General features: G+C 49.5%; 1 protein-coding gene across 1 annotated transcript in view; it reads left to right on the top strand.

The window, feature by feature from the left end:
* The first annotated feature begins 12,042 nt into the window (after positions 1-12,042).
* LOC136610198 (adhesion G protein-coupled receptor E3-like) overlaps positions 12,043-13,938 on the top strand; it is a 44,653-nt gene continuing 42,757 nt past the window's right edge. The window contains exons 1-2 of the mRNA XM_066589440.1: positions 12,043-12,046; positions 12,470-12,649. Of these exons, the coding sequence (XP_066445537.1) occupies positions 12,043-12,046; positions 12,470-12,649 (184 nt within the window). The remainder of the gene's footprint in view (positions 12,047-12,469; positions 12,650-13,938) is intronic.

Raw genomic sequence — 13,938 nt, 5'->3', positions numbered from 1 at the left:
AAACGAACTTCCCGCGATGTTCGAGGGTTCGTTTCGAATAACGAACCCCATTGAAGTCAATGGGCGACCAGAACATTTTTGTATTTCGCCGATGCTCGCTAAGGTTTTCATGTGTGAAAATCTGGGCAATTCAAGAAAGTGATGGGAACGACACAGCAACGGATAGGGCAGGCGAGGGGCTACATGTTGGGCTGCATCTCAAGTTCACAGGTCCCACTATTAAGCCAGAATACCGGCAAGAGTGGGCCCCCCCCCCCCCCCTCCCAACAACTTTTACTTCTGAAAAGCCATCATTAGCATGGCATACCTTTGCTAAGCACCACACTACCTCCAACAAAGCACAATCACCGCCTGCATGACACTCCACTGCCACTTCTACTGGGTTACATGCTGCCCAACCGCCCCCCCTCCCCCCCACAGCGCACACCAAAGTGTCCCTGCCCAGCCTTCAGCTGCCCTCATGCCACACCACCCTCATGTCTATTTAGAAGTGCGTCTGCCATGACGAGGGACCACAGGCACACACTGCACAGGGTTGGCACGGCTAGGCAGCGACCCTCTTTAAAAGGGGCGGGGCGATAGCCCACAATGCTGTACAGAAGCAATGAGAAATAGAATCCTGTGCCACCGCCATCAGGAGCTGCACACGTGGGCATAGCAATGGGGAACCTATGTGCCACACACTATTCATTCTGTCAAGGTGTCTGCATGCCCCAGTTAGACCGGGCTTTTTAATTCATAGACACAGGCAGGTACAACTCCCTATTGTGAAGTCCCTGTCGACCGACAGCATGGGTGGCTCCCTGGAACCCACCGGCGGTACACAAAAATATCCCATTGCATTGCCCAACACAGCTGAGGTAGTAATGTCGTGCGTAATACAGGTGGGCTTCGGCCCACACTGCATGCCCCAGTCTGACTGGGGTTCTTTAGAAGTGGACACATGTAGGTTAAACTCCCTGTGGACCCACAGCATGGGTGGGTGCCAGGAAGCCACCGGCGGTACATAGAAATATCCCATTGCATTGCCCAACACAGCTGAGGTAGTAATGTCGTGCGTAATACAGGTGGGCTTCGGCCCACACTGCATGCCCCAGTCAGACTGGGGTTCTTTACAAGTGGACACATGTAGGTTACACTCCGTGTGCACCTACAGCATGGGTGGCTCCCTGGAACCCACCGGCGGTACACAAAAATATCCCATTGCATTGCCCAACACAGCTGAGGTAGTAATGTCGTGCGTAATACAGGTGGGCTTCGGCCCACACTGCATGCCCCAGTCAGACTGGGGTTCTTTACAAGTGGACACATGTAGGTTACACTCCGTGTGCACCTACAGCATGGGTGGCTCCCTGGAACCCACCGGCGGTACACAAAAATATCCCATTGCATTGCCCAACACAGCTGAGGTAGTAATGTCGTGCGTAATACAGGTGGGCTTCGGCCCACACTGCATGCCCCAGTCTGACTGGGGTTCTTTAGAAGTGGACACATGTAGGTTAAACTCCCTGTGGACCCACAGCATGGGTGGGTGCCAGGAAGCCACCGGCGGTACATAGAAATATCCCATTGCATTGCCCAACACAGCTGAGGTAGTAATGTCGTGCGTAATACAGGTGGGCTTCGGCCCACACTGCATGCCCCAGTCAGACTGGGGTTCTTTACAAGTGGACACATGTAGGTTACACTCCGTGTGCACCTACAGCATGGGTGGCTCCCTGGAACCCACCGGCGGTACACAAAAATATCCCATTGCATTGCCCAACACAGCTGAGGTAGTAATGTCGTGCGTAATACAGGTGGGCTTCGGCCCACACTGCATGCCCCAGTCAGACTGGGGTTCTTAACAAGTGGACACATGTAGGTTACACTCCGTGTGCACCTACAGCATGGGTGGCTCCCTGGAACCCACCGGCGGTACACAAAAATATCCCATTGCATTGCCCAACACAGCTGAGGTAGTAATGTCGTGCGTAATACAGGTGGGCTTCGGCCCACGCTGCATGCCCCAGTCAGACTGGGGTTCTTTACAAGTGGACACATGTAGGTTACACTCCGTGTGCACCTACAGCATGGGTGGCTCCCTGGAACCCACCGGCGGTACACAAAAATATCCCATTGCATTGCCCAACACAGCTGAGGTAGTAATGTCGTGCGTAATACAGGTGGGCTTCGGCCCACACTGCATGCCCCAGTCTGACTGGGGTTCTTTAGAAGTGGACACATGTAGGTTAAACTCCCTGTGGACCGACAGCATGGGTGGGTGCCAGGAAGCCACCGGCGGTACATAGAAATATCCCATTGCATTGCCCAACACAGCTGAGGTAGTAATGTCGTGCTTAATGCAGGTGGGCTAAAAATTTATTTGATTACACTGTAGGCGAGGGCCCACAAAAATTGCTGTATCAACAGTACTAATGTACATCCCAAAAATTGGCCATGGCCAGCCAAGAGGGCAGGTGAAACCCATTAATCGCTTTGGTTAATGTGGCTTAAGTGGTAACTAGGCCTGGAGGCAGCCCAGTGTAATGAAAAATTGGTTCAAGTTAAAGTTCCAACGCTTTTAAGCGCATTAAAACTTTTAAAAATTGTTTAGAAAAATTATTTGAGTGAGCCTTGTGGCCCTAAGAAAAATTGCCCGTTCAGCGTGATTACGTGAGGTTTCAGGAGGAGTAGCAGGAGGAGGAGGAATATTAGACACAGATTGATGAAGCAGAAATGTCCCCGTTTTGGATGGTGAGAGAGAACGTAGCTTCCATCCGCGGGTGCAGCCTACGTATTGCTTACGTATCGCTGCTGTCCGCTGGTGGAGAAGAGAAGTCTGGGGAAATCCAGGCTTTGTTCATCTTGATGAGTGTTAGCCTGTCGGCACTGTCGGTTGACAGGCGGGTACGCTTATCTGTGATGATTCCCCCAGCCGCACTAAACACCCTCTCCGACAAGACGCTAGCCGCAGGACAAGCAAGCACCTCCAGGGCATACAGCGCTAGTTCAGGCCATGTGTCCAGCTTCGACACCCAGTAGTTGTAGGTGGCAGAGGCGTCACGGAGGACTGTCGTGCGATCGGCTACGTACTCCCTCACCATCCTTTTACAGTGCTCCCGCCGACTCAGCCGTGACTGGGGAGCGGTGACACAGTCTTGGTGGGGAGCCATAAAGCTGTCCAGGCCCTTAAAGACTGTTGCACTGCCTGGGTTGCACATGCTGCTCGATCTCCGCACCTCCCCTGCTACCTTGCCCTCGGTACTGCGCCTTCTGCCACTAGCGCTGTCGGCTGGGAATTTTACCATCAGCTTGTCCGCAAGGGTCCTGTGGTATAGCAACACTCTCGAACCCCTTTCCTCTTCGGGAATGAGAGTGGGCAGGTTCTCCTTATAGCGTGGGTCGAGCAGTGTGTACACCCAGTAATCCGTTGTGGCCAGAATGCGTGCAACGCGAGGGTCACGAGAAAGGCATCCTAACATGAAGTCAGCCATGTGTGCCAGGGTACCAGTACGCAACACATGGCTGTCTTCACTAGGAAGATCACTTTCAGGATCCTCCTCCTCCTCCTCCTCAGGCCATACACGCTGAAAGGATGACAGGCAATCAGCCGGTGTACCGTCAGCAGCGGGCCAAGCTGTCTCTTCCCCCTCCTCCTCATCCTCCTCATGCTCCTCCTCCTCCTCCTGTACGCGCTGAGAAATAGACAGGAGGGTGCCCTGACTATCCAGCGGCATACTGTCTTCCCCCGCCCCCATTTCCGAGCGCAAAGCAGCTGCCTTTATGCTTTGCAGGGAATTTCTCAAGATGCATAGCAGAGGAATGGTGACGCTAATGATTGTAGCATCGCCGCTCACCACCTGGGTAGACTGCTCAAAATTACCAAGGACATGGCAGATGTCTGCCAACCAGGCCCACTCTTCTGAAAGGAATTGAGGAGGCTGACTCCCACTGCGCCGCCCATGTTGGAGTTGGTATTTGACTATAGCTCTACGCTGTTCATAGAGCCTGGCCAACATGTGGAGCGTAGAGTTCCACCGTGTGGGCACGTCGCACGGCAGTCGGTGCACTGGCAGCTTAAAGTGATGTTGCAGGGTGCGCAGGGTGGCAGCGTCCGTGTGGGACTTGCGGAAATGTGCGCAGAGCCGGCGCGCCTTTACGAGCAGGTCTGACAAGCGTGGGTAGCTTTTCAGCAAGCGCTGAACCACCAAATTAAAGACATGGGCCAGGCATGGCACGTGCGTGAGGCTGCCGAGCTGCAGAGCCGCCACCAGGTTACGGCCGTTGTCACACACGACCATGCCCGGTTGGAGGCTCAGCGGCGCAAGCCAGCGGTCGGTCTGCTGTGTCAGACCCTGCAGCAGTTCGTGGGCCGTGTGCCTCTTATCGCCTAAGCTGAGTAGTTTCAGCACGGCCTGCTGACGCTTGCCCACCGCTGTGCTGCCACACCGCGCGACACCGACTGCTGGCGACATGCTGCTGCTAACACATCTTGATTGCGAGACAGAGGAAGAGGAGGAGGAGGAGGAGGGTGCTTTAGTGGAGGAAGCATACACCTCCGCAGATACAACCACCGAGCTGGTGCCCGCAATTCTGGGGGTGGGTAGGACGTGAGTGGTCCCAGGCTCTGACTCTGTCCCAGCCTCCACTAAATTCACCCAATGTGCCGTCAGGGAGATGTAGTGGCCCTGCCCGCCTGTGCTTGTCCACGTGTCCGTTGTTAAGTGGACCTTGGCAGTAACCGCGTTGGTGAGGGCGCGTACAATGTTGCTGGAGATGTGGTCATGCAGGGCTGGGACGGCACATCGGGAAAAGTAGTGGCGACTGGGAACTGAGTAGCGCGGGGCCGCCGCCTCCATGATACTTTTGAAGGACTCCGTTTCCACAACCCTATACGGCAGCATCTCAAGGCTGATGAATTTTGCTATGCGGACGGTTAACGCTTGAGCGTGCGGGTGCGTGGCGGCGTACTTGCGCTTGCGCTCAAACACTTGCGCAAGCGACGGCTGGACGGTGCGCTGAACTACACTGGTGGATGGGGCCGAGGACAGCGGAGGTGAGGGTGTGGGTGCAGGCCATGAGGCGGTAGTGCCTGTGTCCTGAGAGGGGGGTTGGATAGCAGTGTCAGGTTGGGGCACAGGGGGAGAGGCAGCGGTGCAAACCGGAGGTGGTGAACGGCCTTCGTCCCACCTTGTGGGGTGCTTGACCATCATGTGTCTGCGCATGCTGGTGATGCTGAGGCTGTTGGTGTTGGCTCCCCGGCTGAGCTTTGCGCGACAAAGGTTGCACACCACTGCTCGTCGGTCGTCAGGCGTCTCTGTGAAAAACTCCCAGACCTTAGAGCACCTCGGCCTCTGCAGGGTGGCATGGCGCGAGGGTGCGCTTTGGGAAACAGTTGGTGGATTATTCGGTCTGGCCCTGCCTCTACCCCTGGACACCGCACTGCCTCTTGCAACCTGCCCTGCTGCTGCCCCTGCCTCCCCCTCTGAAGACCTGTCCTGAGTAGGCGTTGCAAACCAGGTGGGGTCAGTCACCTCATCGTCCTGCTGCTCTTCCTCAGAATCCTCTGTGCGCTCCTCCCTCGCACTTACTGCCCTCACTACTACCTGACTGCAAGACAACTGTGTCTCATCGTCATCGTCCTGCTCACCCACAGAAAGTTCTTGAGACAGTTTGCGTAAGTCCCCAGCCTCATCCCCCGGACCCCGGGAACTTTGCAATGGTTGGGCATCAGTGACGATAAACTCCTCTGTTGGGAGAGGAACCACTGCTGCCCAATCTGAGCAGGAGCCAGAGAACAGTTCCTGGGAGTCTTCACGCAGCTGAGCAGGTGTCATTGGAGTGGAGTGAGGAGGCTGGGAGGAAGGAGGAGCAGCAGACAGAGGATTCTGATTTGCAGCAGTGGACGGCGCAGAACTGCGGTTGGACGATAGGTTGCTCGAAGCACTTTCTGCCATCCAGGACAGGACCTGCTCACACTGCTCATTTTCTAATAACCGTCTCCCGTGTGGACCCATGAATTGTGCGATGACTGTCGGGACGCCAGAAACGTGCCTCTCTACTAATCGCGCTGCAGTCGGCTGCGATACACCTGGATCAGGAGTTTGGCCTGTGCCCACACCCTGACTTGGCCCTCCGCGTCCTCGGCCGCGTCCACGTCCTCTAGGCCTACCCCTACCCCTCAGCATGCTGTATTACCAGTGATTTGATTTCACAGGCAGGAAATAAATTGGCGCAAGACTGCAGGCCAAATATAATTTTTTCCGTTTTTTGAAAACGAAAGGCCCCACTGCCTCTAGTGAATGAATAATCTAAGTTTAATAACTGTGCTGTGGCCCTGCTAATGTGTCACAGAACTTGAGGGTAGCAGAGTTATTATAACTCTGGCAGAGCAGGTATTTTTTTCCCAATTAAGGAAAGCAAATGGCGAAGCCAGGAGTAAAACGTAGCTGGGTGCGTCTGATTTTTAAAAGTTGCACACGCAGCCGACACGTGTCCACCGCCCTTAGGACGGACAGAGGCAGGACAAATAGAATTTTTTTCAGTTTTTTTCCACCAAAAGGCAGCACTGCGTATATTCAATGAACATGAGAAGTTTAATAACTGTGCTGTGGCCCTGCTAATGTGGCACAGAACTTGAGGGTAGCAGAGTTATTATAACTCTGGCAGAGCAGGTATTTTTTTCCCAATTAAGGAAAGCAAATGGCGAAGCCAGGAGTAAAACGTAGCTGGGTGCGTCTGATTTTTAAACGTTGCACACGCAGCCGACACGTGTCCACCGCCCTTAGGACGGACAGAGGCAGGACAAATAGAATTTTTTTCAGTTTTTTTCCACCAAAAGGCAACACTGCGTATATTCAATGAACATGAGAAGTTTAATAACTGTGCTGTGGCCCTGCTAATGTGGCACAGAACTTGAGGGTAGCAGAGTTATTATAACTCTGGCAGAGCAGGTATTTTTTTTCGAAATTAAGGAAAGCAAATGGCGAAGCCAGGAGTAAAACGTAGCTGGGTGCGTCTGATTTTTAAACGTTGCACACGCAGCCGACACGTGTCCACAGCCCTTAGGACGGACAGAGACAGGTCAAATAGAATTTTTTTCACTTGTTTTACAAGCAAAAGGCCGCACTGCGTATATTCAATGAATAATAACTGTGTTGTGGCCCTGCCTACACAATTCTTTCCCTGCAGTATCAATGGAGGGTGCAATGCTCTGCAGAGGCGATTTTGAGAAGAAAAAAAATATGCAGCACAGCTAACAGCAGCCAGCACAGTACTGCACACGGTTAAATATGGCCCTAGAAAGGACCGTTGAGGTTCTTGAAGGCTACACTCACTCCTAACACTCTCCCTGCCTATGCAACACTTCTGTCCCTAATGCCGGGTGCAACGGTCTGCAGAGGCGATTTTGAGAAAAAAAAAAAATTGCCACTGCTAACAGCAGCCAACACACAGCTATCAGTGGCCCTAATAAGGACCTTTGGGGGTCTTGAAGCCTACACTAACTACCAATTCTTTCCCTACAGCAGCTCCGGTACAAACAGCACTGTCCCTCATCTAACTCACAAGGCATCTGAGGCGAGCCGCGGGAGGGGCCGACTTTTATATTAGGCGAACACCTGATCTCGCCAGCCACTCACAGCAGGGGGGTGGTATAGGGCTGGAACAACACAGGAGGAAGTTGTAATGCCTTCCCTGTCTTTCAATTGGCCAGAAAAGCGCGCTAACGTCTCAGGGAAGGAAGTGAAAGTAACCCGAACACCGCATGGTGTTCGTTACGAATAACGAACATCCCGAACACCCTAATATCCGCAGGGATATCAAGTTCGGACGAACACGTTCGCTCATCTCTAGTATTTATCAATGAATATTTAAAAACATCTGAAATGCTTAGAATTGTAATTAAGTAACCATAGAAACATCTGACTAAAAGATCTAAAAACACTGAAGTAGCAAACTTTATGAAAAACGAAATTTGTGTCAGTCTTAAAAGTTTTGGCCACAACTGTGGTACTAAACGCTGTGGTCAGTGTGAAAAATGCTGGATTTTTTAAAGATTTTTTTAAAGATTGTGACTGAAAGTGAAAAGCATTTAAAAAAAATTCTTAAAGGAATATATTTAACATAAAAATGTAATTTATATAACAGGTCTTTTTCAGATAACACATACGCTTTAAGGTTGCTTATTGAACCATAAAACCAATATTTAACAGATTATTTCTTCCTTAGGTCTCCTCTTCTTCTTGAACTGCTGTACAGTGAGAGGTAAATCACAAGGGAAATAAAAGGTTAAAATAACATTGGATGCGTAAAGGGGTGATCTGTTGGCTGGATTTGGAGGGTGTAATAGACAAAGAGAGACACTGGCTGCATATGGAGTGTGAGTGACCAGGGTGTATATACATATCAAGGACCATTGAACAATTCCAGACTCCTATAGGAACACGCCCCATTGACAAGCTGGTTTGTAACTCCCAGTTGTCAGTTTATGAATAGATCACCAGAAGGAATAACACAGGAACAGAACAATGAAGAACTATAAGAAAATCTTCTCCAGAATTATTAATTTAAGAGAAAAACAAGTTCATGCTATGTTTATTGTGTAATGGGGTCTGTATTGTCCCCTTCACAGCACTACTCAGCTCATGCCGGGATGTTCCTGTTGTACAAACAGATGAAAAGAAACAGAAAGCAGTTGTGTAGATGAAGAACACCCAGGTGTGTGTATATACATACTGCATTTTCCCGAAAATAAGACACTGTCTTATATTAATTTTTGCCCCCAAAAGGGAACAGTGTCTTATTTTTAGGGGGTGCGACCTTACAGTCACCTGGTCCGCGTCACGATGTCTCCTGATGGTCTTGAGCGGCACTGCGGTAAACTGCATGCTCCTCGTCTCACAACTGAGTTTCTTCGTGGTGACGGGGCTTTGAATACCCCGCCTCCAGCAAAGTGAATGCTGTTATTGGCTAATCGAGTGCCCGCAGCCAATCACAACCGGCGCTCGATGAGCCAATCATAGCCATTCAGTGATGTCATTCACTGAATGGCTGTGATTGGCTCATCAAGCGCTGGCTGTGATTGGCTGCTGGTGCTTGATTAGCCAATCGCAGCGCTCGCTTTACTATAGGCGGAGTTTTTAAAGCCCCGTCACAAGCAGAAGCTGGGATAGCAGATGGGGAGGACTCAGCAGCTTGCCGCAGAGCCTCTGGAGACCGTCGGGACGCCACGGACCAGGTGAGTACTGATTTTTTTTTTGCGGGGGCGGGGGGGGGGGTTATGTTAGCTAGGTCCTGTTTTCGGGGGAGGCCTTATATTTCAAGCCTCCCCCGAAAACCTGGTAGGTCTTACTAACAGGGTAGGATGTATTTTTGGGGAAGCACGCTATATACCCCATAAACCAGATGTAAACACTTTATGATCAGTTATCCTGGAATATCGGGATATGATTTAGGTATTTAGTTGGGCTGCATGGTGGCTCAGTGGTTAGCACTGTAGCCTTACAGTGGTGCTTTCAAATTCTATCAAGGACAACAACTGCAGGGAGTTTTCATGTTCTCCCATCTATCTCATATCTATCTATCTATCTATCTATCTATCTATCTATCTATCTATCTATCTCATATCTATCTATCTATCTATCTATCTATCTATCTATCTATCTATCTATCTATCTATCTATCTCATATCTATCTATGTATTTATCTATCTATCTCATATCTATCTATCTATCTATCTATCTATCTATCTATCTATCTATCTATCTATCTCATATCTATCTATCTATCTATCTATCTATCTATCTATCTATCTATCTCATTTCTATCTATCTATCTATCTATCTATCTATCTATCTATCTATCTATCTATCTATCTATCTATCTATCTATCTATCTATCTATCTCTCTCTCTCTCTCTCACTGAATCCCGCAGTGAAATCCGTACATGCCCGCAAACATGGAGAGGGAAAATACATTATACTCACATCTCCAGACGCTGCGGGTCTCCCCTCTGTGCTGGCCAGATTTTCTTTCTTACAGTCGGCGGACGGGCTCGGCACGCCGACAATGTGCCGCGTGCATGCGCACCAATATTTTAAAAAATCTCCTGTTCTCCCGCATATCCGCAGCACAGCATAAAACAGCTGCGGCTGTGCCGCGGATACGAACGGCTTCCATAGGCTTCAATGGAAGTCACGGGAGCCGTACGTGCTGCAGATCTGCAGGAAAATGGAGCATGCTGCGATTTCTTCCTGTGCGTGTGACCCGCACTCTGGGAAGGAATCCCATCTTCATGCTTTTAGCTGCCCTACTGATGCTAATGCATTCCTATGGGCAGCAAGCTGAACTTTTGCACCCGGGCCCCTGAGCCTTTAGGTACGCCCCTGTGTCTGAGTAGATGTTGAGTACGTTGTTTATGTGTCTTTGTCAGCCCACCTGAAGGATTAGGATCGGATCCCCTCCTTTCCTTGTGGGCAATCGTGGCCTGTAGTGTTTATGTTTTTTTAAAAAGTTATTCTGTGAAGGGTGAATAATGTATTAGAGACCTTTTTCTGTCTCTGTGAAGAAGATGAAGCCAGGAGATAGTATAGAAAAAAAAGGGACATCAAGAAAAAAATGCACTGAAGGAGGCTTCATATGGGTGTATTTACGTATGTTCTAGTAATGCACAAATTTTGCATGCACAATATGCAGAGAATAAAACCCATTGATTTCAGTGGATTCGCTCATGCTTCCTTTTTTTTCAAGTGCTTTTTATGTGCGCAGAAAAAATGTAGCGTGCACTACTTTTGTGCACATTTGTGCACCAAAGGTCCCCATAGAAGTTTATGGTGGGGTGCAAATATGTGCACGATCCGCAATATGCTACGCAATTCCACTGGAAAAAAAACACATCTGAAACTCATTAAGCTTAAATAGCCATTTAAATCTGGCGTGGTTGTGTCCTGTGCGCAAAAAAAACATTCCCTGGAGGCAGAAATAGTACAGTATTAGGCCTATCTTCTCCATATAGGGAGCCCAGTACTATGAATAAAGCATTATAGTTGGGGGCCCTGTTACAGGTTTTGCATTGGGGCCCAGAAGCTTCAAGTTACGACTTTGCATACACCCATGTGAAGTCACCCTAAGGCCTCGTTCACGCAAGCGTGTATTTGTGCACTCCTCGCTTATGTGAAGAACGCATGACACTTTGCCCGTTCACTGGAGCAGCTGCTCCATGAAGGTCCCCTCATCACTGAACACTGTGACAGCCCTGTTACAGTGTTCAGTGATGAGAGGACTGCAGTGGTGACGAAAGAATTCCCTGTCACAGCTGTGGCAGAGGATTGCAAAGCTTTCCCATTAATTTCAATCGGGAAGGCGCTGCTGCCGCCCTATTGAATCCAATGGGATGAAGGCAACCCCCGCAGGGATTTTCAGGGAAGGGCTTGAAACATATGCCCTTCCCTGAAAATCATCCCTAGCTGCCGTGAAAAATAAAAAAATATATACTCACCTCTCCGCCATTGTCGTGGCTCTGGCACGTCATGCTGCTAGGTCCCCGGCACTGCTCTGAAGCTCTTTCAGGAGACAGGAATTTTTAAATCCCCGCCTCCTGAAAGGGCTGTGTCTGATTAGCTGAGTGCTCAGCCAATCGCAGGCAGCCCTCGGCCATTCAGTGAATAACAGCTAAGAGCTGCCTGTGATTGGTCCCAGTGCTCAGCCAATCAGAGGCAGCGCTCAGCCATTCATTGAATTCAGTGCTGTCACAGTGTTTAGTGATGAGGGAACTCCCCGCGGGGAATATTTACGTGCAGTACGGCTGTCCTATCTTTTGCAGGTGCATGAATTTGCATGATGGACAGGTTAACAACCCATTGGAAAACAATGGTTCTAATAGATTTACGGTTTTGTGTGCACATACGCATGCACAAATACATGCTCATGTAAACGAGGCCTAAATATGTACTGAAATTGCATATATTCATGTGAATGAGCCCTTATTGACTTGGGTGTACTTCCCATCCGTGTGTTGTTTGTATTTCACACTGACCCATTATAGCCTATGGCACTATTCACATGGGTGAGTTTTAACAAGGACCGATGGTCTGTATGAAACAAATCCCTGCATGTCCTATTCTGGTCCATATCATGGATGATAGTAGAGCATGCAATGTGCCCTGTTCACGCAGATTAGACAGCACACAGATACAGTAAGCATTCATGTGCTGACTGATGCAAGTTGCTCCCAAGATTCTCAGGTGCAATTTGCACTTACCTGTGTGTAAAAGCCCTTAAATTTCAGTTAAGGGGAGGGGCCAAATTGGATCTTTTGCCCCAGGTGCAGAAAACATAGCTATACCAATGATTGATGAATACAATGTGGGAGAGGCATGCTATAAAATTACTGTATGTAGTGATCATATTTTAGAGGCGGCCATTATTGTATATACAATGTACTTCCTGTGGTGTTACAGATAACTCATTGTTGTATGCTCTTTACTAGGAATTCGTTACCTGCCTCCTGAAGCCGCTAATTTTCGTCGGTGTGATCCATCTCTGAATGAATGTCCAGCTAATGCCTCCTGCGAGGAAACAATCAAGGGCTACTACTGTGCATGTGGCGACGACTTCTTCAATGTCAAGGAGAAGATGACCATCACTTACCCGGGTGGAGAGTGTCTTGGTAATCCTGATTCCCAGACATCGAACACACAGCTCTGCTACATCCATCCTGATCCCCAGACATCACACACACAGCTCCGCTGCATCCATCCTGATCCCCACACATCACACACACAGCTCCACTACATCAATCCTGATCCCCACACATCACACACACAGCTCTGCTTCATCCATCTTGACCCCCAGACATCACATGCACAGCTCTGCTACATCCATCCTGATCCCCAGACATCTCACACACAGCTCTGCTACATCCATCCTGATCCCCACAGCTCCACTCACTCACTCACTCCATCCATCATCCATCCTGACCCCCACAGCTCTACTCACTCACTCCATCCATCATCCATGCTGACCCCCACAGCTCCACGCACTCACTCCATCCATCCATCTATCCTAATCCCCACAGCTCCACTCACTCACTCACTCACTCCATCTGTCCATCCTGACCCCCACAGCTTCACTCACTCACTCATTCACTCCATCCATCCATTCTGACCCCCACAGCTCCACTCACTCACTCAATCACTCCATCCATCCATTCTGATCCGCACAGCTCCACTCACTCATTCACTCACTCCATCCATTCATCCTGACTCCCACAGCTCCAACACACACACACAGAACACAGCAGAGTCCTACATTTACTGAGCTCCCCCGTGGTCATGTGATCCCTGACTCCTCCCACACAGGATATCACATGATGTGACATCATCAGAGGTACTGGAAGCTGATTTTTTGTGCCTGCCAAACCATGCACAAAAAAAAAAAAGGAAATGAGAATGAACCCATTGAAATCAATGGGTTCTATTCTCCACGCTTGTGTGGAGGAACCCTAAAGAAAGTCTTCCAACTCACAAGGCCATAAAAGAGTGCTATATAGATTCAGTTCCCATATAACATCCCCAGGCACACTCAGTAGCTCCATAACATCTTCATTAATATTGAGTGCCCCCTAACAGGACCAGCCACAGTATGTGTCTTACTTGCATTGTTGTTGTTAGCCGTTTAGTTTTTTATGACCCCCGGTGACCCTAAAGGCTCCCTCCTTTCATGTTTTTCAGTTTTGCACTGCTTCTTTCAGTTGTGTGATATCCATGCCAATATCAGCTCTGACAGTATCAGCCATCGTGTCCTTTGGCGGTTAGGCCTTCTTTTGCCTCTGTTCTGTCCAAGCATTATAGATTTTTCTAGTGACTCGGCTCGCATGACATGGCCAAAATACGTGAGTCTGAGCCGGGCCATTTTGCCCTCCAGTGATATACTGGGTCTTATACGATTAAAGACTTC

Source organism: Eleutherodactylus coqui, chromosome 2 (genome assembly GCF_035609145.1).
Source record: "Eleutherodactylus coqui strain aEleCoq1 chromosome 2, aEleCoq1.hap1, whole genome shotgun sequence".
NCBI lineage: Eukaryota > Metazoa > Chordata > Amphibia > Anura > Eleutherodactylidae > Eleutherodactylus > Eleutherodactylus coqui.
Note: the sequence above shows the minus strand (reverse complement) of the source record. Positions and strands in the feature narration are given on the sequence as shown.